This window comes from Oncorhynchus gorbuscha, linkage group LG09, assembly GCF_021184085.1.
Source record: "Oncorhynchus gorbuscha isolate QuinsamMale2020 ecotype Even-year linkage group LG09, OgorEven_v1.0, whole genome shotgun sequence".
NCBI classification, from domain to species: Eukaryota; Metazoa; Chordata; class Actinopteri; order Salmoniformes; family Salmonidae; genus Oncorhynchus; species Oncorhynchus gorbuscha.
Genome location: NC_060181.1, coordinates 94,420,952 through 94,446,734, shown reverse-complemented (window position 1 = coordinate 94,446,734; position 25,783 = coordinate 94,420,952). Strand labels below are relative to the sequence as shown.

The 25,783-nt window shown below is 45.1% G+C and overlaps 1 protein-coding gene across 2 annotated transcripts; it reads right to left on the bottom strand.

The window, feature by feature from the left end:
- Window positions 1–463: 463 nt before the first annotated feature.
- On the bottom strand, window positions 464–17,403 carry LOC124044288 (hemopexin-like). Of its 2 annotated transcripts, none has more exons than XM_046363932.1 (9): window positions 17,211–17,403; window positions 14,059–14,181; window positions 9,230–9,387; window positions 6,084–6,237; window positions 5,282–5,494; window positions 4,402–4,497; window positions 2,534–2,664; window positions 1,290–1,437; window positions 464–1,057 (listed from the first exon to the last, which is right to left on the bottom strand). In XM_046363932.1, exons 1-9 carry the CDS (start codon window positions 17,293–17,295, stop codon window positions 828–830), a joined length of 1,338 nt encoding a protein of 445 aa, XP_046219888.1. In that variant the 5' UTR covers window positions 17,296–17,403; the 3' UTR covers window positions 464–827. The 2 variants fall into 2 exon arrangements, with proteins under 2 accessions (XP_046219888.1, XP_046219889.1); XM_046363933.1 differs by having other exon boundaries at window positions 14,059–14,178.
- Window positions 17,404–25,783: the final 8,380 nt, after the last annotated feature.

The window sequence follows — 25,783 nt, the reverse complement described above, 5'->3', positions numbered from 1 at the left end:
TGATTTTAGCTAGCTATCATGCAATGAAAATACAACAAGATTTCACCTGGAAAATCTTTCAACTAGTTTGATAATTACCGTAATGTTTGAAAAGTGCTTGTATTAGCTCTCATATCTGGTCCCCTCGACATAAACCAAATAAAAAATGAACAGCATACAGCCGTAATTACGGTATATTCTTATTTGCTGATTGTCCGTCTATCAATGATTTCACAAGGCTACAGCACCCCCATGTGGCCCAGTGATGACAACGCATACAATAATTGACCTTGGGCAAAATTTACACAGACTCCCCATGTCAATAGACCCCCCCACAAAGACAATCAGACATAAAAAGTGATGGATCATTTGACACCTATATAATTCTACTAATATCTTGAATCTTTACAACAATCTTTCATATGAATCAATCTCAACAAGAGTATTTGAAAATAGAGATAAACAGAAATAGAAACCAGTCAAATTAGTTTTGTTGGGTGTTTATTATAGAACGACACCATAGAACATTAATCAGAAGGATTCTACGCCCTCGATAACTTACCACGTCAACCTTTTGGGACGGGACCATAACAAAATGAAACCGGCTCATAGGGGGAAAACTGCAGCACATTAAATGAGGGACAATAGACAATGGCAATGTGTGTTGGAGGTAAGAGACAGTTGATATATCAGTTTAAAAGAAGAGGAGAATGACATCACAATGACTATAGTGACGTGGCGGATGAACCACTTGGTTCTTGCTGTTGTTGTTGTTGCTGCTGCTTCTGCTGCTGCTGTTGTTATTGTTGTTGTTGTTGTTGTAGATTAATTGTCTACTTTCTCAGCCTCTAGTGGTCACAGCCAAACAGCTCCAGGGCTGTCTTGTGCTCCTCGGGAATAGCCTTCGCCATCAGCATGACCATGACGCTCTGAAAGTGGAAGTAGTGGTTTCCCTTGAACAACTTCACGCCCTCTGGGCCGCACATCGCAGCGTCCACCTTGTTGAAGAGTGTGAAGGAGCCTTCTTTAACTGGAACAGGTGGGGACGCCTTCAGGTCAACATCGTAGACTGTCTGACCTGGGATGGGGGGGAGGGAGGGAGAAGCTCAATCAATGCATCCGTCTCTCATTTATGCCCATCTCTGAGTGACACGTTTACTGGGAGTACCTGTCAGTGGGACTATGTCTCCATCTATTGACCTTCGTTTGTATTGCACCGTGAGTCCACGTTGATTTGTTGCGTTTGAAAGTGGCTGAAGTGATTTGCCCATGTAGTTGATAATGTAGGTGACTATCGGCCACACGGTTACCTTTAATGACGTGAGCGATGTGGTGGTCCTGGCACACGAAAGCAGCGTCGATAGGGCCCTCCACTCCCAGCACCTCCTTCAAGGGTTTGGGGTACCCATCCAGGTGGGTGTGGGGCTCCCCAACTTTGTAAACGTACACCTTGTCATCCTGCACACAATGAGAGAAGTGTTGGTTTATAATTTGATTTGATCTAGTGATTTTATTTGACAGCTTAAAGGAAATGGTGTATTGACCTAATTGTATTATCTCTTGACTAGTTTTTAAAATGTGTACATGTATATATATATATTTTTAAGTGTATGGTGCAACACATTACATAGATACAGACATGAACACGGTTCTATAGTTAACCATCAAACCCACAACTAATGTACTGGGGCTTGATTGACCCGGAGTTATCTCTCATTCATAAAATCTGTTATTTAACTGGGGCTTGATTGACCCGGAGTTACCTCTCATTCATAAAATCTGTTATTTAACTGGGGCTTGATTGACCCGGAGTTACCTCTCATTCAGAAAATCTGTTATTTAACTGGGGCTTGATTGACCCGGAGTTACCTCTCATTCAGAAAATCTGTTATTTAACTGGGGCTTGATTGACCCGGAGTTACCTTGATTGACTCATTCAGAAAATCTGTTATTTAACTGGGGCTTGATTGACCCGGAGTTACCTCTCATTCAGAAAATCTGTTATTTAACTGGGGCTTGATTGACCCGGAGTTACCTCTCATTCAGAAAATCTGTTATTTAACTGGGGCTTGATTGACCCGGAGTTACCTCTCATTCAGAAAATCTGTTATTTAACTGGGGCTTGATTGACCCGGAGTTATCTCTCATTCAGAAAACCTGGCGATGCTCAATGTCAAAATGCATGTCAATAAATCACTGGGGTTAGAGCGGGAGCTCATCCAGGGTCTTGTTACGAGTCCGGCTAACAAATCCCTTCTCCCGACCTCTTCCTGACCTCTTCCTGATCTCTTCCTGACCTCTTCCTGACCTCTTCCTGACCTCTTCCTGATCTCTTCCTGACCTCTTCCTGATCTCTTCCTGACCTCTTCCTGATCTCTTCCTGACCTCTTCCTGACCTCTTCCTGACCTCTTCCTGACCTCTTCTTGACCTCTTTATGTCTGCCTTCTTCTGTCCAAGGTGTGTGTGTGTGCATGCGTGTGTGTGTGTGTGTGCATGCGTGTGTGTGTGTGTGTGTGCATGCGTGTGTGTCTGCAGCAAACGACAGTAGCTTACCTTGACCATGTAGAGGTGGTTTTCATAGGAGAAGGTGGCATCCACCTCGCTGTGCAGCTCCTTAAAGTCGCTCTCAATGGTGTCGGCTGCCCACGTGTCGTTGCCAGCATCTTGCTCCAGGAAGTGGTGGCCTAAAGGTCAAGGGTCGGGAGGAGAGGTTAGTAGGAGAGAAATAAGAGGACCATATTATTAATTTAAAAAAATATTTTAAAAACACAACAGCAATCTCAAAACGCTCGATGTAATGAGATAATGTCAACCGGAATTAGACTTAGACAATCAATCCCTTCAGGATGTCGTAGCGATTTGTTTGTGATAGTTGCTTTGTTTTGCTGCAGCGATTCTGACATTTTGTATAGAAATCTGTGAAGATTGATTGGACCATTTTATCAGTAAAAGTGTGATGATTGGTTTGTAGTGCGGTGATGTCACTGTGTTATGTGGTAATATTGCAGTAATTTGACTGTGTTATGTGGTAATATTGCAGTATTTTGACTGTTTTATGTGGTAATATTGCAGTAATTTGACTGTTTTATGTGGTAATATTGCAGTATTTTGACTGTTTTATGTGGTAATATTGCAGTATTTTGACTGTGTTATGTGGTAATATTGCAGTAATTTGACTGTGTTATGTGGTAATATTGCAGTATTTTGACTGTTTTATGTGGTAATATTGCAGTATTTTGACTGTTTTATGTGGTAATATTGCAGTATTTTGACTGTTTTATGTGGTAATATTGCAGTAATTTGAATGTTTTATGTGGTAATATTGCAGTATTTTGACTGTTTTATGTGGTAATATTGCAGTAATTTGACTGTTTTATGTGGTAATATTGCAGTATTTTGACTGTTTTATATGGTAATATTGCAGTATTTTGACTGTTTTATGTGGTAATATTGCAGTAATTTGAATGTTTTATGTGGTAATATTGCAGTAATTTGAATGTTTTATGTGGTAATATTGCAGTATTTTGACTGTTTTATGTGGTAATATTGCAGTAATTTGAATGTTTTATGTGGTAATATTGCAGTATTTTGACTGTTTTATGTGGTAATATTGCAGTATTTTGACTGTTTTATGTGGTAATATTGCAGTATTTTGACTGTTTTATGTGGTAATATTGCAGTAATTTGAATGTTTTATGTGGTAATATTGCAGTATTTTGACTGTTTTATGTGGTAATATTGCAGTAATTTGACTGTTTTATGTGGTAATATTGCAGTAATTTGACTGTTTTATTTTGACTGTTTTATATGGTAATATTGCAGTATTTTGACTGTTTTATGTGGTAATATTGCAGTAATTTTGAATGTTTTATGTGGTAATATTGCAGTAATTTGACTGTTTTATGTGGTAATATTGCAGTATTTTGACTGTTTTATGTGGTAATATTGCAGTAATTTGACTGTTTTATGTGGTAATATTGCAGTAATTTGACTGTTTATGTGGTAATATTGCAGTAATTTGACTGTTTATGTGGTAATATTGCAGTAATTTGACTGTTTATGTGGTAATATTGCAGTAATTTGACTGTTTATGTGGTAATATTGCAGTATTTTGACTGTTTTATGTGTTAATATTGCAGTATTTTGACTGTTTTATGTGGTAATATTGCAGTATTTTGACTGTTTTATGTGGTAATATTGCAGTATTTTGACTGTTTTATGTGGTAATATTGCAGTAATTTGACTGTTTTATGTGGTAATATTGCAGTAATTTGACTGTTTTATGTGGTAATATTGCAGTAATTTGAATGTTTTATGTGGTAATATTGCAGTAATTTGACTGTTTTATGTGGTAATATTGCAGTAATTTGACTGTTTATGTGGTTAAGACATCCAGCTACAGTAAGTAACAGTGGTCTGACCTCTGAAGGCGTAGATATTTCCGCCGTCGTCAGAGGTGATGGCGTCCAGGTGCACACGGCTGCAACGCTCTCTCTCGATGTGGTCTGTGGTGTCTCCTGCAGCAGAGACACAATACTGGAGCGTGAGCTGTTTGTGTTAGATATTATTCCTTCTCAGGTTTGGTGTGATGAGGAGACTACAATCTCTCTCTCTCTCTCTCTCTCGTTATCGCTCACACTCTCCCCCTCCTCTCTCTCTCTCTCTCTCTGTGCCCCCTCTCTTTCACCCCTTCTCTCTCTCGCTCTCTCTCCCTCTCCACCTCTCTCTCCCTCTCTCTTCCCCCTTCTCTCTCTTCCTCTCGCCCTCTTTCTCTCTCTCTCTCTCTTTCCCCCCTTTCTCCCTCTCTCTCTCTCCCTCTCTCTCGCTCTCTCTCTCCCTCTCCACCTCTCTCTCTCTCCCTCTCTTTTCCCCCTTCTCTTTCTCCCTCTCTTTTGCCCTCTTTCTCTCTCTCTCGCTCTTTCCCCCTCTCTCCCTCTCTCTCTCTCTCTCTCTCTCTCTCTCTCTCTCTCTCTCTCTCTCTCTCTCTCTCTCTCTCTCTCTCTCTCTCTCTCTCTCTCTCTCTCTCTCTCTCCCTCTCTCTCTCTCTCTCTCCGTCTCCACCTCTCTTCCCCCTTCTCTCTCTCTCTCTCTCTCTCTCTCTCTCCCTCTCTCTCTCTCTCCCTCTCGCTCCCCCTGTCTCTCTCTCTCTCTCTCCCTCTCTCCCTCTCGCTCCCTCTCTCTCCCTCTCTCTCCCTCTCTCCCTCTCTCTCCCTCTCGCCCTTTTTCTCTCTCCCTCTCGCTCTTTCCCCCCTCTCTCTCTCTCTCAAACACAACATCTTGCTGTTGTCTTTAGTCTCTCACCGAACTTGGAGCACTTCATGAAGTAATCGCGTGCCTCCTTGGGGTATCTCCCGTGCACCTCCCCTGTCTTAGGGTCGAACTTGGAGAACTGGTGTCCATGGAAACAGTAGTAATGCTCCATGAAGCGGAATGCACTGGTGCAGTTGGGCATTCCCTCAAACTTTTTCTCCTCAACCTTCTTCGTCTTCACATTGTAGTGGTAGATTTCATCACCTGGGAATAAATGATATGGACAATTTTACCGCGAGCAGCTGCTGACCCAGATAAACTGTAGCCAGTGTTACAGACTGCCGTGCGACCAACAGGGCAAGTCGAGATGTCGCCAGCGCTCCAGCCTGCTTCACCTCTATCTACAGACTGCCGTGCGACCAACAGAGCAAGTCGAGATGTCGCCAGCTCTCCAGCCTGCTTCACCTCTATCTACAGACTGCCAGCCAGACCTGCAGCCATCGGTGCCCAAGCCAGCACCTCAAAAAACACTCCAGCTGGTGTCGCTGTTGGACCAGCCATCACCGGACTCAACTCTGATGCTGGTCTTGTATTTGCAGATCTGCTCGGGCGTGGACTTGACACCACTAGATTCAGTGCCAGATCCTGGATCCACAAGCCTGGACAAGATCTGGGCCTACTGGAAATGACCAGTAGGAGACCAGTAGTGTCCAGAACACATGTTTATTGCCACACTCATGACATGCACACGCAGCAAACAGGAAGTGAGCTAGGTAGAAGTGAACCTGATAGTCTTCCATAGTTATTTTTTTTTTTTTGGAGAGTTTCACACAATATCGAGATATCGACTCACCCTTGAAGAAGATGACGGCGTCTTCCTCACAGTCGGGAGCGGGACACACCACAGCAGCGTCCAGGTGGTCAGGGATACCAGGGAACACCTCAGAGATGTCCTTGGGGAAGCCCGTCTCCAGTTGGTGTTTGTAGAAGCTGAAGACTTTGGTGTCCTGCACCAGAGCAACACAGGACAGAGGTCAGAGGTCAGCCACCTCAGTTAGTGAGCTAATAAATAAAAGTGGATTTAGGCCCTGGCTTCTTTAGTGAATAATATGAATAATATGACATATATATCTAGTCAGAGCAACTCATCCTCTACTCATCCTCTACTCAGAGAATCTAATCCTCTACTCAGAGCAACTCATCCTCTATATCCTCCTTTACTCATCCTCTACTCAGAGAAACTCATCCTGCACTCATCCTCTACTCAGAGAAACATATCCTCTACTCAGAGCAACTCATCCTCTACTCAGAGAAACATATCCTCTACTCAGAGCAACTCATCCTCTATATCCTCCTTTACTCATCCTCTACTCAGAGAATCTAATCCTCTATTCAGAGAAACTCATCCTGTACTCATCATCTACTCAGAGAGCAACTCATCCTCTATATCCTCCTTTACTCATCCTCTACTCAGAGAATCTAATCCTCTATTCAGAGAAACTCATCCTGTACTCATCATCTACTCAGAGAAACATATCCCCTACTCAGAGCAACTCATCCTCTACTCAGAGCAACTCATCCTCTACTCAGAGCAACTCATCCTCTACTCAGAGAAACATATCCCCTACTCAGAGCAACTCATCCTCTACTCAGAGCAACACATCCTCTACTCAGAGCAACTCATCCTCTACTCAGAGCAACTCACCCTCTACTCATCCTCTACTCAGAGCAACTCATCCTCTAATCATCCTCTATTCATCCTTTACTCATCCTCTACTCAGAGAAACTCATTCTCTACTCAGAGAAACTCATCCTGTACTCATCCTCTACTCAGAGAAACATGTCCTCTACTCAGAGCAACTCATCCTCTACTCAGAGAGACATATCATCTACTCAGAGAAACTCATCCTCTACTCAGAGAATGTCATCCTCTACTCAGAGAGACATATCATCTACTCAGAGAAACTCATCCTCTACTCAGAGAATGTCGTCCTCTACTCAGAGAAACATATCATCTACTTAGAGAAACTCATCCTCTACTCAGAGAATGTCGTCCTCTACTCAGAGAGACATATCATCTACTCAGAGAAACTCATCCTCTACTCAGAGAATGTCGTCCTCTACTCAGAGAAACATATCATCTACTTAGAGAAACTCATCCTCTACTCAGAGAATGTCGTCCTCTACTCAGAGCGACAATATCACTTTTATGAGTCCTTGTTGGAGGGGAATTTGAAATGTTCATTATAACTTTCATGAACATGTATGAGTTCTTTAGAACATGTATGAGTTCTTTTAGAACATGTATGAGTTCTTTAGAACAACATTAGAACATGTATGTGTTCTTTAGAACAACATTAGAACATGTATGAGTTCTTTAGAACAACATTAGAACATGTATGCGTTCTTTAGAACAACATTAGAACATGTATGAGTTCTTTAGAACAACATTAGAACATGTATGAGTTCTTTAGAACAACATTAGAACATGTATGAGTTCTTTAGAACAACATTAGAACATGTATGAGTTCTTTAGAACAACATTAGAACATGTATGAGTTCTTTAGAACAACATTAGAACATGTATGAGTTCTTTAGAACAACATTAGAACATGTATGAGTTCTTTAGAACAATATTAGAACATGTATGAGTTCTTTAGAACAACATTAGAACATGTATGTGTTCTTTAGAACAACATTAGAACATGTATGTGTTCTTTAGAACAACATTAGAACATGTAAGAGTTCTTTAGAACAACATTAGAACATGTATGCGTTCTTTAGAACAACATTAGAACATGTATGAGTTCTTTAGAACAATATTAGAACATGTATGAGTTCTTTAGAACAACATTAGAACATGTATGAGTTCTTTAGAACAACATTAGAACATGTATGAGTTCTTTAGAACAACATTAGAACATGTATGAGTTCTTTAGAACAACATTAGAACATGTATGAGTTCTTTAGAACAATATTAGAACATGTATGAGTTCTTTAGAACAACATTAGAACATGTATGTGTTCTTTAGAACAACATTAGAACATGTATGTGTTCTTTAGAACAACATTAGAACATGTATGAGTTCTTTAGAACAACATTAGAACATGTATGTGTTCTTTAGAACAATATTAGAACATGTATGAGTTCTTTAGAACAACATTAGAACATGTATGAGTTCTTTAGAACAACATTAGAACATGTATGAGTTCTTTACAACAACATTAGAACATGTATGAGGTATGCAGTATATATAGACTGTACCAAGTGTTTCTAAGGTATGCAGTATACATGGACGGTACCAAGCGTTTCTAAGGTATGCAGTATATATGGACTGTACCAAGTGTTTCTAAGGTATGCAGTATATATGGACTGTACCAAGTGTTTCTAAGGTATGCAGTATATATGGACTGTACCAAGTGTTTCTAAGGGATGCAGTATATATGGACTGTACCAAGTGTTTCTAAGGTATGCAGTATATATGGACTGTACCAAGTGTTGTTAAGGTATGGACTGTACCAGGTGTTGGTAAGGTATGGACTGTACCAGGTGTTGTTAAGGTATGGACTGTACCAGGTGTTGTTAAGGTATGGACTGTACCAGGTGTGTTAAGGTATGGACTGTACCAGGTGTTGGTAAGGTATGGACTGTACCAGGTGTTGGTAAGGTATGGACTGTACCAGGTGTGTTAAGGTATGGACTGTACCAGCTGTTGGTAAGGTATGGACTGTACCAGGTGTTGTTAAGGTATGGACTGTACCAGGTGTGTTAAGGTATGGACTGTACCAGGTGTTGTTAAGGTATGGACTGTACCAGGTGTGTTAAGGTATGGACTGTACCAGGTGTGTTAAGGTATGGACTGTACCAGGTGTTGGTAAGGTATGGACTGTACCAGGTGTTGTTAAGGTATGGACTGTACCAGGTGTGTTAAGGTATGGACTGTACCAGGTGTTGTTAAGGTATGGACTGTACCAGGTGTGTTAAGGTATGGACTGTACCAGCATGAAGAAGATGTGGTCATGCTCAGTGGGTTTGTCTGGAAAGTGCATGAGGAAGGCAGCGTCCACGTGCCCCAGATGGTGATGGTCATCCAGCTCAGCGAATGATTGGTTGGAGAGCTCGGCTTTACCATGGAAACCCTTGAACACATGGCCACCTGGCAGGGAACACATTTGGTCAGCCACCATGGGAACAGAGAAAAGGACATTCCACAGAGCCAAACCCTAGTTTCCTCAACTTGCTTACAAAACTGATTCAGTATGCATTAATAGCTAGACAATATGGATTGGACACCCCTTGGAGTCTGGTTCCTCTGTAGGTTTCTTCCTATGTTCCTGCCTTCTAGGGGAGTTTATCCGAGCCACTATGATTCTGCATTACTTTCTCTCTGGGGTTTTTAGCCTGGGTGTCTGTAAAGCACTTTGTGACAACTGATGATGGAAAATTGGTTTTTATAAAATAGATTTGATAAAGCCTACTGCTGAAGAGCACCTGTCCGATGACAGAAAGCACTTGTGACCAGAGTGTGTGAGCAGAGTTGAATCAAATCAAATAAAATAAAATCAAATCAAATCAAATGTATTTATATAGCCCTTCGTACATCAGCTGATATCTCAAAGTGCTGTACAGAAACCCAGCCTAAAACCCCAAACAGAAAACAATGCAGGTGTAGAAGCACCTGTACAGAAACCCAGCCTAAAACCCCCAACAGAAAACAATGCAGGTGTAGAAGCACCTGTACAGAAACCCAGCCTAAAACCCCAAACAGCAAACAATGCAGGTGTAGAAGCACCTGTACAGAAACCCAGCCTAAAACCCCAAACAGAAAACAATGCAGGTGTAGAAGCACCTGTACAGAAACCCAGCCTAAAACCCCAAACAGCAAACAATGCAGGTGTAGAAGCACCTGTACAGAAACCCAGCCTAAAACCCCAAACAGCAAACAATGCAGGTGTAGAAGCACCTGTACAGAAACCCAGCCTAAAACCCCAAACAGCAAACAATGCAGGTGTAGAAGCACCTGTACAGAAACCCAGCCTAAAACCCCAAACAGAAAACAATGTAGGTGTAAAACGGTTGGAAATCCTGCTCATCAATCATGGAGAGGGTGAATTAGCTCCATTCATTAATAATCACTATTTAACCAACACACGTCTATTTTTGTGACTACCTGCACTAACCAATTTGTTTTTTAAAAGTATTGAAACAAACCATATGGATTTTAAAGAAAAGTATTATGAATTAACAGGAAAAGGTGATTGTAAGAAGCCAAAATAATTTAAAATAGGTTACATGTCATATTGAACAGCATATAAACACTCTGAATTAGGTCAGGAGCCAGACAGGGTGTCCAAGAAGGAATGAAAATTAATTATTTTAGGCTATGTTTTTGTAAATTATTTCAAGGCTATAGCCTACAAAGAGGTGTGCCACAATAGACTGGTAGGGCCACAATAGACTGATAGGGACACAATAGACTGGTAGGGACACAATAGACTGGTAGGGACACAATAGACTGGTAGGGACACAATAGACTGATAGGGACACAATAGACTGGTAGGGACACAATAGACTGGTAGGGACACAATAGACTGGTAGGGACACAATAGACTGATAGGGACACAATAGACTGATAGGGACACAATAGACTGGTAGGGACACAATAGACTGGTAGGGACACAATAGACTGGTAGGGACACAATAGACTGGTAGGGACACAGTAGACTGGTAGGGACACAATAGACTGGTAGGGACAAAAAGCTCTCAGCATTTAAACAACATTTAGTTGTATTAAATCATTATAGTCTATAAATTGCGCATATAGGCTCTGACTTACTTAGACTGAAATACAAATTAAATGAAAAATTACTTATTAGTGCCTTTTGAATTCATTTTTATAAACAGGAGTCTGGCCAGTCTGGGGTTTCAGGCTCATGTGATGTTACCTGGAGACCAGGCGGCCAGCGGGGAATCTCCTCTCCACACTTACAGAGCCACTGGGGATGATAAACATCATTTTGGACAGTCTTGCCAGACTAGGCAGAAATGCAACGTTTTTTTTTATTTATTATGTTTCTATAGGTAGTCTTAAATGTTTTTTAGCCAAAATAATCCAATCAAAACGGAAAGCTCCATGAACGTGGGAATATGCCAGGACTATTGTGTCAAAATCATGTATAAATCATGTATGGCTTTTTGTATAGATACTAGATCAAAATAGATCAAAACGTTTAAAAGATCAGATTTTTGTTGTTTATAAATACTTTGCTACAATGACACACTTACCTACTCACCTCATTCCTTTATTTTACCTCATTCCTTTATTTTTATTCCTTTACGTACAGTAAGTACATCACTATACTTTTGGTATAAGTGTGATTTCAGCTTCGTCAATGATTCTTTAGGTGTGGACCTTTCATGTAGCCATGACAACTGTCATATCCCGCGCGTAAAACAATGACGTCGGGTCGGTAACCTAACAGTTTAGCATCGTACCAGCAGGTGGCAGTCAAGCCTTACACATAACAGTGGACGTGTAGATCACCACAGGTGATCAGGTTTTAACGTTCACCTCCTACTACCATTTCTGTCAAGCCGTCACACACATAGTTTGACACATACGTTTCATAAATCCAATGTGTTTTATTTATTTATTTTATTTTACCTTTATTTAACCAGGCAAGTCAGTTAAGAAAAAAATCTTATTTTCAATGACGGCCTAGGAACAGTGGATTAACTGCCTGTTCAGGGGCAGAACAACAGATTTGTACCTTGTCAGCTCAGGGGTTTGAACTTGCAACCTTCCGGTCACTAGTCCAACGCTCTAACCACTAGGCTACCCTGCCACCTCTACAGTCTAACCACTAGGCTACCCTGCCATCTCTACACTCTAACCACTAGGCTACCCTGCCACCTCTACACTCTAACCACTAGGCTACCCTGCCGCCTCTACACTCTAACCACTAGGCTACCCTGCCACCACACTCTAACCACTAGGCTACGCTGCCACCTCTACACTCTAACCACTAGGCTACCCTGCCACCTCTACAGTCTAACCACTAGGCTACCCTGCCATCTCTACACTCTAACCACTAGGCTACCCTGCCACCTCTACACTCTAACCACTAGGCTACCCTGCCGCCTCTACACTCTAACCACTAGGCTACCCTGCCACCTCTACACTCTAACCACTAGGCTACGCTGCCACCTCTACACTCTAACCACTAGGCTACCCTGCCACCTCTACACTCTAACCACTAGGCTACCCTGCCACCTCTACACTCTAACCACTAGGCTACCCTGCCACCTCTACACTCTAACCACTAGGCTACGCTGCCACCTCTACACTCTAACCACTAGGCTACCCTGCCGCCTCTACACTCTAACCACTAGGCTACCCTGCCGCCCCTACACTCTAACCACTAGGCTACCCTGCCATCTCTACACTCTAACCACTAGGCTACCCTGCCGCCTCTACACTCTAACCACTAGGCTACCCTGCCACCTCTACACTCTAACCACTAGGCTACCCTGCCACCTCTACACTCTAACCACTAGGCTACCCTGCTGCCTCTACACTCTAACCACTAGGCTACCCTGCCACCTCTACACTCTAACCACTAGGCTACCCTGCCACCTCTACACTCTAACCACTAGGCTACCCTGCCACCTCTACACTCTAACCACTAGGCTACCCTGCCACCTCTACACTCTAACCACTAGGCTACCCTGCCGCCTCTACACTCTAACCACTAGGCTACCCTGCCACCTCTACACTCTAACCACTAGGCTACCCTGCCACCTCTACACTCTAACCACTAGGCTACCCTGCCACCTCTACACTCTAACCACTAGGCTACCCTGCTGCCTCTACACTGTAACCATTAGGCTACCCTGCCACCTCTACACTCTAACCACTAGGCTACCCTGCTGCCTCTACACTCTAACCACTAGGCTACCCTGCCACCTCTACACTCTAACCACTAGGCTACCCTGCCGCCCCTACACTCTAACCACTAGGCTACCCTGCCATCTCTACACTCTAACCACTAGGCTACCCTGCCACCTCTACACTCTAACCACTAGGCTACCCTGCCACCTCTACACTCTAACCACTAGGCTACGCTGCCACCTCTACACTCTAACCACTAGGCTACCCTGCCACCTCTACACTCTAACCACTAGGCTACCCTGCCGCCCCTACACTCTAACCACTAGGCTACCCTGCCATCTCTACACTCTAACCACTAGGCTACCCTGCCACCTCTACACTCTAACCACTAGGCTACCCTGCCACCTCTACACTCTAACCACTAGGCTACCCTGTCTCCGTGTATGCACCACACCCACCGAACACACTGTAACTGCCTCTGCAATGCAATGCTGCAAGGCAGACGTAGCGTTTCATTGGAAATTAACGTAATTCTGGTGTACCAAAATGCTAAAAAAATACGCTGTCGGTGTGATCGAAGTGTAAATCACCTTGATTTAGCACCTGTGTGTTTGTATGAGTTTCTTTATGAAAATATTGAGAGAATTTGTATGACAGTAGCTAAAGCAAGGGAGCTATGAGCAGCATACAAGTAGACCACAGATGCATGCTGGGACGCAGATGCCCTGAGCTCCTGTGGAGCGAAACCAGAGGGTCCGAGAAGGCCGAGGTTTGTGAATCTCGCTCAACGCTGAGCTTCTCCAGCTCTGCTCACATACTCTGTTGCTCAATGCTCAGCTTCTCCAACTCCGCTCACACACTCTGCTCGTGACCAATGGCTAAATGAGTGACAATTGGTTCAAGCAGGACGAGGAGTCGTCTCTGTCCATGACTCACCCTTGAAGAAGTAAGGGATTCCTTCCTCAGTCACAGCAACAGCATCCATCTCAATCCCCTGGCAGCGGTCGAGCAAAACACCCGCGTGATCTCCATGGTCGTGTCCCTCATGTCCCTCGTCTTCTGAGAAAGCCATAGGATTAAATCAAATATTACTGTTTCATCCTACACACAGTCACCGGAGTAGATTTAGGGTGATTTTATTAAGACAAGCCCAAATGGAAGTTTTTTCCAATAAGTAAATTAGCTAGTAAAAATACAATTTTGTTTGAAGTATGTGCTAGTTCTCAAACTGCCTAGTGACCATTAATCTGTCTGGTCACTAGGCAGGGGGGAACAGGGGGGCGATGGAGGGTAGGGGGGGCTTGGCAAACACCCCTTAAGTAGACCGAAAAGGTGAAACATTTGTTCCCCTTTTGCATCCCTTCCTCTACAATCTCTGCTGTTACTAAAGTTCAATCAGAAAGGCTGGTATGAATGGATTGTCATTTCATTCGTCTAGTAACTCTGTAAATCACATCGCTTCCTGTCTCACTCGTTTGGCATAGCAGGTGTTTATATGGTCGTGTTTTTAATGATACCGCATCAGCATAGTTAGCAAACCAGGCCAAAGACCCCACAGAGACACCAATACTCCTTAAGAATGGAATGGTCTACCGTGTCAAAAGCTTTGGACAAGTCAATAAATATATGAACACAACATAGCTTAGAAGGTGACATAATTTAGGGCATTTAAGGTTGCAGTGAAACATACATAACCTGAGCGGAAACCAGATTGCATAACAGAGAGAATACAGTAGACATCAAGAAAGCCAGTCAGTTGATTATTGACAAGTTTTTCCAACACTTTTGATAAACAGGACAAAATAGAAATAGGCCTGTAACAGTTAGGATCAGCTTGATCTCCCCTTTAAATACAAGGATGAACCATGGCTGTCTTCTAAGCAATGGGAACCTCCCCAGAGAGGAGAGACAGGTTAAAAAGGTCAGAGAGAGGCTTGGTGATGATAGGGGCAGCAACCTTAAAGAAGAAAGGGTCTAAACCATCTGACCCAGATGTTTTTTTTTTTTTTCATCAACAGTAGTACAATCAGGGCATGGCCTAGGACAGAGAGAGCTCTGCCAGGTGCTAAGTTATGACATCTGAATCAGGCATGGCTCTGTTCTCAGTACCTGAGTTCTGGACAGAGCTACTGGGTTCTGGACAGAGTCACTGAGTTCTGGACAGAGTCACTGGGTTCTGGACATAGTCACTGAGTTCTGGACAGAGCTACTGGGTTCTGGACAGAGTCACTGAGTTCTGGACAGAAACACTGGGTTCTGGACAGAGTCACTGGGTTCTGGACAGAGTCACTGACTGCAGAGTCAGATTCTGGCAGAAACACTGGGTTCTGGACAGAGTCACATCTGAATGTGCATCAGATGGCAACAACATCATATTGTTCAGCAATTTCATTATGAGTAGTGTCAAACTAAAAGTCAACTGGTTTAGTTGTCTTCTGGGGACTATGAGTAGTGTCTAGCTAAAAGTAATCTAAGGGCACTGGTTAGGTCCCTGTCAAAGGACACTTAGTAATCTAAGGACACTGGTTAGGTCCCTGTCTAAGGACACTTAGTAATCTAAGGACACTGGTTAGGTCTCTGTCTAAAGACACTTAGTAATCTAAGGACACTGGTTAGGTCTCTGTCTAAAGACACTTAGTAATCTAAGGACACTGGTTAGTTCCCTGTCTAAGGACACTTAGTAATCTAAGGACACTGGTTAGGTCTCTGTCTAAGGACACTTAGTAATCTAAGGACACTGGTTAGGTCTCTGTCTAAGGACACTTAGTAATCTAAGGACACTGGTTAGGTCTCTGTCTAAGGACACTTAGTAATCTAAGGACACTGGTTAGGTCCCTGTCAAAGGACACTTAGTAATCTAAGGACACTGGTTAGGTCTCTGTCTAAAGACACTTAGTAATCTAAGGACACTGGTTAGGTCCCTGTCTAAGGACACTTAGTAATCTAAGGACACTGGTTAGGTCTCTGTCTAAAGACACTTAGTAATCTAAGGACACTGGTTAGGTCTCTGTCTAAAGACACTTAGTAATCTAAGGACACTGGTTAGTTCCCTGTCTAAGGACACTTAGTAATCTAAGGACACTGGTTAGGTCTCTGTCTAAGGACACTTAGTAATCTAAGGACACTGGTTAGGTCTCTGTCTAAAGACACTTAGTAATCTAAGGACACTGGTTAGGTCTCTGTCTAAGGACACTTAGTAATCTAAGGACACTGGTTAGGTCCCTGTCAAAGGACACTTAGTAATCTAAGGACACTGGTTAGGTCTCTGTCTAAAGACACTTAGTAATCTAAGGACACTGGTTAGGTCCCTGTCTAAGGACACTTAGTAATCTAAGGACACTGGTTAGGTCTCTGTCTAAGGACACTTAGTAATCTAAGGACACTGGTTAGGTCTCTGTCTAAGGACACTTAGTAATCTAAGGACACTGGTTAGGTCTCTGTCTAAAGACACTTAGTAATCTAAGGACACTGGTTAGGTCCCTGTCAAAGGACACTTAGTAATCTAAGGACACTGGTTAGGTCCCTGTCTAAGGACACTTAGTAATCTAAGGACACTGGTTAGGTCCCTGTCAAAGGACACTTAGTAATCTAAGGACACTGGTTAGGTCCCTGTCTAAAGACATTTAGTAATCTAAGGACACTGGTTAGATCCCTGGGTTTTACAACATCATGTGACATGCCTGGTACTTTCTTTAAAGCTTTTTTTCAGTTTTCTTTTCATGTCACATGGTCCAGCACCATCCTCAGACAATCACTTTCATTTTTGGTGTAATTCTAATTTCTGGATAAGGTTTAAAATACAGAATGAAATCTTATGTCACATGATAGCGAAAAACACCGGGCCCTTAATAATAATAATAATAATAATAATAATAATAATATAATAATAATATAATATAATATAATATAATAATAATAATATATGCCATTTAGCAGACGCTTTTATCCAAATCGACTTAAAGTCATGTGTGCATACATTCTACGTATGGGTGGCCCCAGGGATCGAACCCACTACCCTGGCGTTACAAGCGACATGCTGTACCAACTGAGCTACAGAAGGACCCTTCATACCCTCTCCTGCCACTCACCTCCCCCTTGATGTCCAGCATGGTGGTGGGCATGGCTGAGAGCCAGCACCAGGCACAGACACAGTGTCTGGGAGAGCAGATTCATGGTATCCTTCAGGTCCAGGAGTAAGTTCTGGTAAAGGTGCCTGGTCTGCGGCTGGACGGGTCTTTTATCTCTGAGCCAGAGCTGTGGGCCGTCTGTCTGGCACCTTGGACACAAAGACTGTATGAGTCAGGTGGGGTGTGCAAAGGAGGTGGGGTGTGAGTGTGTGTGTGTGTGTGTATGTGTGTGTGTGTGTGTATGTGTGTGTATGTGCGTGTACGTGTGTGTGTGTACGTGTGTGTACGTGTGTGTGTGTACGTGTCTGTGCGTGTACGTGTGTGTGTGTACGTGTGTGTACGTGTGTGTGTGTGTGTATGTGTGTGTGTGTATGTGCGTGTGTGTGTGTGTGTGTGTGTGTGTGTGTATGTGCGTGTGTGTGTGTGTGTGTGTGTGTGTGTGTGTGTGTGTGTGTGTGTGTGTGTGTGTGTGTGTGTGTGTGTGTGTGTGTGTGTGTGTGTGTGTGTGTGTGTGTGTGTGTGTGTGTGTGTGTGTGTGTGTGTGTGTGTGTGTGTGTGTGTGTGTGTACGTGCAGTCCAGAGCACAGCCGGGGGCAGACCTGGCGTCACATGCCGTCCCACAAAGACGCCCACACGTTCGCAAACAGGGAGAGATTCTGTGTGTTTGTGTGTCTGCCATTGGTCAAGGTGAATCCATCCCTTCAATCAGATACTAGAATCAATAGAGGTAGATGTCCAGCCTTATGTTCAGTGTTATGTAAGTCATTGCAGACACGGTATCCATATACAAACATTGTGTTTTTGATCAGGGATGACTCCAGAGCATGCTTGGGGTCAGGATTACAATCAGGACTTTTCTACCCTCCGCAAGGTAAATATGTAGAGACTAAAATAAATAAAACCGCTGACCATTGTACTTCAGAACCCTTTATATCAATGTTTTGGATAGGGTGAATGTTCTACAGGCCCACTGGGATAATGTGTATTTGAGGCTTGTATTTTCAAGGGAGATCGTTCCTTTTCTGTCCGCAGACATTTTAAACATTATGAACTAGAATTAGCATAAAAGACATATGGTTTTGTAGTTAATTTACAGTTGCTTACCACATCTAATTAAATTATGTAGATATGTATAAATAACTAAAGTAAATAGCCAGATGAGATCAAACCTGTGTGATTGCATGGGGAAAAACACCAATATCAATGACTCACAAGACAAGACAAAATTAATAAACTCTAAAGACAAAAATTTTATGTTGACGTTTTGGATCTGGTATCTATGTTTGCAGCACTCCTACACATTGTCAAATAGAGTCACTGAGTTCTGGACAGAGTCAATGAGTTCTGGACAGCGTCACTGAGTTCTGGACAGAGCTACTGGGTTCTGGACAGAGTCACTGGGTTCTGGACAGTCACTGAGTTCTGGACAGAGCTACTGGGTTCTGGACAGAGCTACTGGGTTCTGGACAGAGTCACTGGGTTCTGGACAGAGTCACTGACTTCTGGACAGAGTCACTGGGTTCTGGACAGAGTCACCGGATTCTGGACAGGGCTACTGGGTTCTGGACAGAGTCACTGGGATCTGGACAGAGTCACTGAGTTCTGGACAGAGTCACTGGGTTCTGGACAGAGTCACTGGATTCTGGACAGGGCTACTGGGTTCTGGACAGAGTCACTAGGTTCTGGACAGAGTCACTGAGTTCTGGATAGAGTACCTGAGTTCTGGACAGAGTCACTGGGTTCTGGACAGAGTCACTGAGTTCTGGACAGAGCTACTGGGTTCTGGACAGAGTCACTGAGTTCTGGACAGAGTCACTGGGTTCTGGACAGAGTCACTGACTTCTGGACAGAGTCACTGGGTTCTGGACAGAGTCACTGGATTCTGGACAGGGCTGCTGGGTTCTGGACAGAGTCACTGGGATCTGGACAGAGTCACTGAGTTCTGGACAGAGTCACTGGGTTCTGGACAGAGTCACTGGATTCTGGACAGGGCTACTGGGTTCTGGACAGAGTCACTGGGTTCTGGACAGAGTCACTGAGTTCTGGATAGAGTACCTGAGTTCTGGACAGAGTCACTGGGTTCTGGACAGAGTCACTGAGTTCTGGACAGAGCTACTGGGTTCTGGACAGAGTCACTGAGTTCTGGACAGAGTCACTGGGTTCTGGACAGAGTCACTGACTTCTGGACAGAGTCACTGGGTTCTGGACAGAGTCACTGGATTCTGGACAGGGCTGCTGGGTTCTGGACAGAGTCACTGGGATCTGGACAGAGTCACTGAGTTCTGGACAGAGTCACTGGGTTCTGGACAGAGTCACTGGATTCTGGACAGGGCTACTGGGTTCTGGACAGAGTCACTGGGTTCTGGACAGAGTCACTGAGTTCAGAGTCACTGAGTTCTGGACAGAGTCACTGGGTTCTGGACAGGGCTACTGGGTTCTGGACAGAGTCACTGGGTTCTGGACAGAGTCACTGAGTTCTGGACAGAGTCACTGGGTTCTGGACAGAGTCACTGAGTTCTGGACAGAGTCACTGAGTTCTGGACAGAGTCACTGACTTCTGGACAGAAACACTGGGTTCTGGACAGAGTCACTGGATTCTGGACAGGGCTACTGGGTTCTGGACAGAGTCACTGGGATCTGGACAGAGTCACTGAGTTCTGGACAGAGTCACTGGGTTCTGGACAGAGTCACTGGATTCTGGACAGGGCTACTGGGTTCTGGACAGAGTCACTGGGTTCTGGACAGAGTCACTGAGTTCTGGATAGAGTACCTGAGTTCTGGACAGAGTCACTGGGTTCTGGACAGAGTCACTGGGTTCTGGACAGAGTCACTGACTTCTGGACAGAGTCACTGGGTTCTGGACAGAGTCACTGAGTTCTGGACAGAGCTACTGGGTTCTGGACAGAGTCACTGGGTTCTGGACAGTCACTGAGTTCTGGACAGAGCTACTGGGTTCTGGACAGAGTCACTGGGTTCTGGACAGAGTCACTGGGTTCTGGACAGAGTCACTGGGTTCTGGACAGTCACTGAGTTCTGGACAGAGCTACTGGGTTCTGGACAGTGTCACTGGGTTCTGGACAGTCACTGAGTTCTGGACAGAGCTACTGGGTTCTGGACAGAGCTACTGGGTTCTGGACAGAGTCACTGGGTTCTGGACAGAGTCACTGAGTTCTGGATAGAGTACCTGAGTTCTGGACAGAGTCACTGGGTTCTGGACAGATTCACTGAGTTCTGGACAGAGATACTGGGTTCTGGACAGAGTCACTGAGTTCTGGACAGAGTCACTGGGTTCTGGACAGAGTCACTGGGTTCTGGACAGAGTCACTGACTTCTGGACAGAGTCACTGGGTTCTGGACAGAGTCACCGGATTATGGACAGGGCTACTGGGTTCTGGACATAGTCACTGGGATCTGGACAGAGTCACTGAGTTCTGGACAGAGTCACTGGGTTCTGGACAGAGTCACTGGATTCTGGACAGGGCTACTGGGTTCTGGACAGAGTCACTGGGTTCTGGACAGAGTCACTGAGTTCTGGATAGAGTACCTGAGTTCTGGACAGAGTCACTGGGTTCTGGACAGAGTCACTGAGTTCTGGACAGAGCTACTGGGTTCTGGACAGAGTCACTGAGTTCTGGACAGAGTCACTGGGTTCTGGACAGAGTCACTGACTTCTGGACAGAGTCACTGGGTTCTGGACAGGGCTGCTGGGTTCTGGACAGAGTCACTGGGATCTGGACAGAGTCACTGAGTTCTGGACAGAGTCACTGGGTTCTGGACAGAGTCACTGGATTCTGGACAGGGCTACTGGGTTCTGGACAGAGTCACTGGGTTCTGGACAGAGTCACTGAGTTCTGGACAGAGTCACTGGGTTCTGGACAGGGCTACTGGGTTCTGGACAGAGTCACTGGGTTCTGGACAGAGTCACTGAGTTCTGGACAGAGTCACTGGGTTCTGGACAGAGTCACTGAGTTCTGGACAGAGTCACTGAGTTCTGGACAGAAACATTGGGTTCTGGACAGAGTCACTGAGTTCTGGACAGAGTCACTGGGTTCTGGACAGAGTCACTGGGTTCTGGACAGAGTCACTGGATTCTGGACAGAGTCACTGAGTTCTGGACAGAGTCACTGGGTTCTGGACAGGGCTACTGGGTTCTGGACAGAGTCACTGGGTTATGGACAGAGTCACTGACTTCTGGACAGAAACACTGGGTTCTGGACAGAGTCACTGAGTTCTGGACAGAGTCACTGAGTTCTGGACAGAAACATTGGGTTCTGGACAGAGTCACTGAGGTCTGGACAGAGTCACTGGGTTCTGGACAGAGTCACTGGGTTCTGGACAGAGTCACTGAGTTCTGGACAGAGTCACTGGGTTCTGGACAGGGCTACTGGGTTCTGGACAGAGTCACTGGGTTATGGACAGAGTCACTGACTTCTGGACAGAAACACTGGGTTCTGGACAGAGTCACTGAGTTCTGGACAGAGTCACTGAGTTCTGGACAGAAACATTGGGTTCTGGACAGAGTCACTGAGTTCTGGACAGAGTCACTGGGTTCTGGACAGAGTCACTGGATTCTGGACAGGGCTACTGGGTTCTGGACAGAGTCACTGGGTTCTGGACAGAGTCACTGAGTTCTGGATAGAGTACCTGAGTTCTGGACAGAGTCACTGGGTTCTGGACAGAGTCACTGAGTTCTGGACAGAGCTACTGGGTTCTGGACAGAGTCACTGAGTTCTGGACAGAGTCACTGAGTTCTGGACAGAGTCACTGGGTTCTGGACAGAGTCACTGACTTCTGGACAGAGTCACTGGGTTCTGGACAGGGCTGCTGGGTTCTGGACAGAGTCACTGGGATCTGGACAGAGTCACTGAGTTCTGGACAGAGTCACTGGGTTCTGGACAGAGTCACTGTCACTGGATTCTGGACAGGGCTACTGGGTTCTGGACAGAGTCACTGGGTTCTGGACAGAGTCACTGAGTTCTGGACAGAGTCACTGGGTTCTGGACAGGGCTACTGGGTTCTGGACAGAGTCACTGGGTTCTGGACAGAGTCACTGAGTTCTGGACAGAGTCACTGGGTTCTGGACAGAGTCACTGAGTTCTGGACAGAGTCACTGAGTTCTGGACAGAAACATTGGGTTCTGGACAGAGTCACTGAGTTCTGGACAGAGTCACTGGGTTCTGGACAGAGTCACTGGGTTCTGGACAGAGTCACTGGATTCTGGACAGAGTCACTGAGTTCTGGACAGAGTCACTGGGTTCTGGACAGGGCTACTGGGTTCTGGACAGAGTCACTGGGTTCTGGACAGAGTCACTGACTTCTGGACAGAAACACTGGGTTCTGGACAGAGTCACTGAGTTCTGGACAGAGTCACTGAGTTCTGGACAGAAACATTGGGTTCTGGACAGAGTCACTGAGGTCTGGACAGAGTCACTGGGTTCTGGACAGAGTCACTGGGTTCTGGACAGAGTCACTGAGTTCTGGACAGAGTCACTGGGTTCTGGACAGGGCTACTGGGTTCTGGACAGAGTCACTGGGTTATGGACAGAGTCACTGACTTCTGGACAGAAACACTGGGTTCTGGACAGAGTCACTGAGTTCTGGACAGAGTCACTGAGTTCTGGACAGAAACATTGGGTTCTGGACAGAGTCACTGAGTTCTGGACAGAGTCACTGGGTTCTGGACAGAGTCACTGAGTTCTGGACAGAGTCACTGAGTTCTGGACAGAAACATTGGGTTCTGGACAGAGTCACTGAGTTCTGGACAGAGTCACTGGGTTCTGGACAGAGTCACTGGGTTCTGGACAGGGCTACTGGGTTCTGGACAGAGTCACTGAGTTCTGGACAGAGTCACTGGGTTCTGGACAGAGTCACTGAGTTCTGGACAGAGCCACTGGGTTCTGGACAGAGTCACTGAGTTCTGGACAGAGTCACTGAGTTCTGGACAGAGTCACTGGGTTCTGGACAGAGTCACTGGGTTCTGGACAGAGCCACTGAGTTCTGGACAGAGTCACTGGGTTCTGGACAGGGCTACTGGGTTCTGGACAGAGTCACTGGGATCTGGACAGAGTCACTGAGTTCTGGACAGGGCTACTGGGTTCTGGACAGAGTCACTGGGATCTGGACAGAGTCAATGAGTTCTGGACAGAGTCACTGGGTTCTGGACAGAGTCACTGGATTCTGGACAGGGCTACTGGGTTCTGGACAGAGTCACTGGGTTCTGGACAGAGTCACTGAGTTCTGGACAGAGTCACTGGGTTCTGGACAGAGTCACTGGGTTCTGGACAGAGTCACTGACTTCTGGACAGAAACACTGGGTTCTGGACAGAGTCACTGGATTCTGGACAGAGTCACTGGGTTCTGGACAGAGTCACTGAGTTCTGGACAGAGTCACTGGGTTCTGGACAGGGTTCTGACAGAGTCACTGGTTCTACTAGGTTCTGGACAGAGTCACTGGGTTCTGGACAGAGTCACTGAGTTCTGGACAGAGTCACTGGGTTCTGGACAGAGTCACTGAGTTCTGGACAGAGTCACTGACTTCTGGACAGAAACACTGGGTTCTGGACAGAGTCACTGAGTTCTGGACAGAGTCACTGGGTTCTGGACAGAGTCACTGGGTTCTGGACAGAGTCACTGGGTTCTGGACAGAGTCACTGAGTTCTGGACAGAGTCACTGAGTTCTGGACAGAGTCACTGGGTTCTGGACAGAGTCACTGGGTTCTGGACAGAGTCACTGAGTTCTAGACAGAGCCACTGAGTTCTGGACAGAGTCACTGGGTTTTGGACAGAGTCACTGAGTTCTGGACAGAGTCAATGAGTTCTGGACAGATTCACTGGGTTCTGGACAGAGTCACTGAGTTCTGGACAGAGTCACTGAGTTCTGGACAGAGTCACTGAGTTCTGGACAAAGTCACTGAGTTCTGGACAGAGTCACTGGGTTCTGGTCAGAGTCACTGAGTTCTGGACAGAGTCACTGGGTTCTGGACAGGGCTACTGGGTTCTGGACAGAGTCACTGGGTTCTGGACAGAGTCACTGATTTCTGGACAGAGTCACTGGGTTCTGGACAGGGCTACTGGGTTCTGGACAGAGTCACTGGGTTCTGGACAGAGTCACCGAGTTCTGGACAGAGTCACTGGGTTCTGGACAGAGTCACTGAGTTCTGGACAGAGTCAATGGGTTCTGGACAGGGCTACTGGGTTCTGGACAGAGTCACTGAGTTCTGGACAGAGTCACTGGGTTCTGGACAGGGCTACTGGGTTCTGGACAGAGTCAATGGGTTCTGGACAGAGTCTCTGAGTTCTGGACAGAGTCACTGAGTTCTGGACAGAGTCACTGAGTTCTGGACAGAGTCACTGGGTTCTGGACAGAGTCACTGGGTTCTGGACAGAGTCACTGGGTTCTGGACAGAGTCACTGAGTTCTGGACAGAGTCACTGGGTTCTGGACAGTGCTACTGGGTTCTGGACAGAGTAACTGAGTTCTGGACAGAGTCACTGGGTTCTGGACAGAGTCACTGGGTTCTGGACAGTGCTACTGGGTTCTGGACAGAGCCAAGTCCTGGCGCTGGTTTGGCATTTGGAACTTAGATATCCAACTGGAGTTGAATATTGCAAAATGGTATCATGGCATAGATGTCACAGGCGTCATTTTGCTCTGTTAGTCAATTATGTAGGTACTGTATCTTGTCACAATCACAATCCATCTAGATTATTCCAATTGACAGAGGTCAGGGGTCAAGCTAAAGCCTAGTACTGCTCAATCTGTTGTTCTGCCCCCTTGCAAGGCAGTTGACCCGCTGTTCCCCGCTGTTTATTACGGCAGCCCCCCCCCCTCCCCGAACCTCTCTGATTCAGAGGGGTTGGGTTAAATGCAGAAGACACATTTCAGTTGAATACATTCAATTGTCCAACTGACTCGGTATCCCTCTTTACCCTTTAAGAGGTATAATTATTAATACTGCATGCATTTTGGTATTTGGATAGCACTCTTTCCCACACATACACACCTCTTTAATTCTGGTGGGTTGGTCAATTTCACCCCGGAAGACAGCATTGTTAGGATACATAGTGAACTTATACTAAACATATAATGTTATATTTCATGCAATATGTCTGTCGACAGCATACATTTTGTCCACTGCACTGAATTGTACAGAATATAAACGTGTCTTTGATCTACAAAGTAGTGGAGTCTCTGCTTACTGATCCTCTCTGCGTGTTTAACGTATCGGAATTAAGAATGTATTTTGTCATTCTTTCCCGGGAAACATATTTCCAAACATTCTAAGAGAACACTGTATCAGTAATAGAATTCCTTTTGAAGGAACGACATAATGTTGACCCCCTATAAATGGCGTCTAAGTCCAGTCAAAAACAATACACCCGTTTTCTCTTTACATTGACATGTGCACATACCCCATGCATTAGCACTTGCTCTGGTGTGTTGGTAATTATGGAGATTTTTATCTGCTTCACCCTGTACAATTGAACACATCGTATAATGAAAACTTGGTGGAAGTAATGGGCTGTGTTGAGTTT

Excerpts from the sequence above, each read along its gene's own strand:
- LOC124044288 (XM_046363932.1), bottom strand. The coding sequence starts at position 17,295 with ATGAATCTGCTCTCCCAGACACTGTGTCTGTGCCTGGTGCTGGCTCTC. Across the intron at positions 6,238-9,229 it reads ACCACATCTTCTTCATGCTG|GACACCAAAGTCTTCAGCTT; the intron begins GTACAGTCCATA and ends GCTCTGGTGCAG. Across the intron at positions 1,438-2,533 it reads ACCACCTCTACATGGTCAAG|GATGACAAGGTGTACGTTTA; the intron begins GTAAGCTACTGT and ends CATTGTGTGCAG.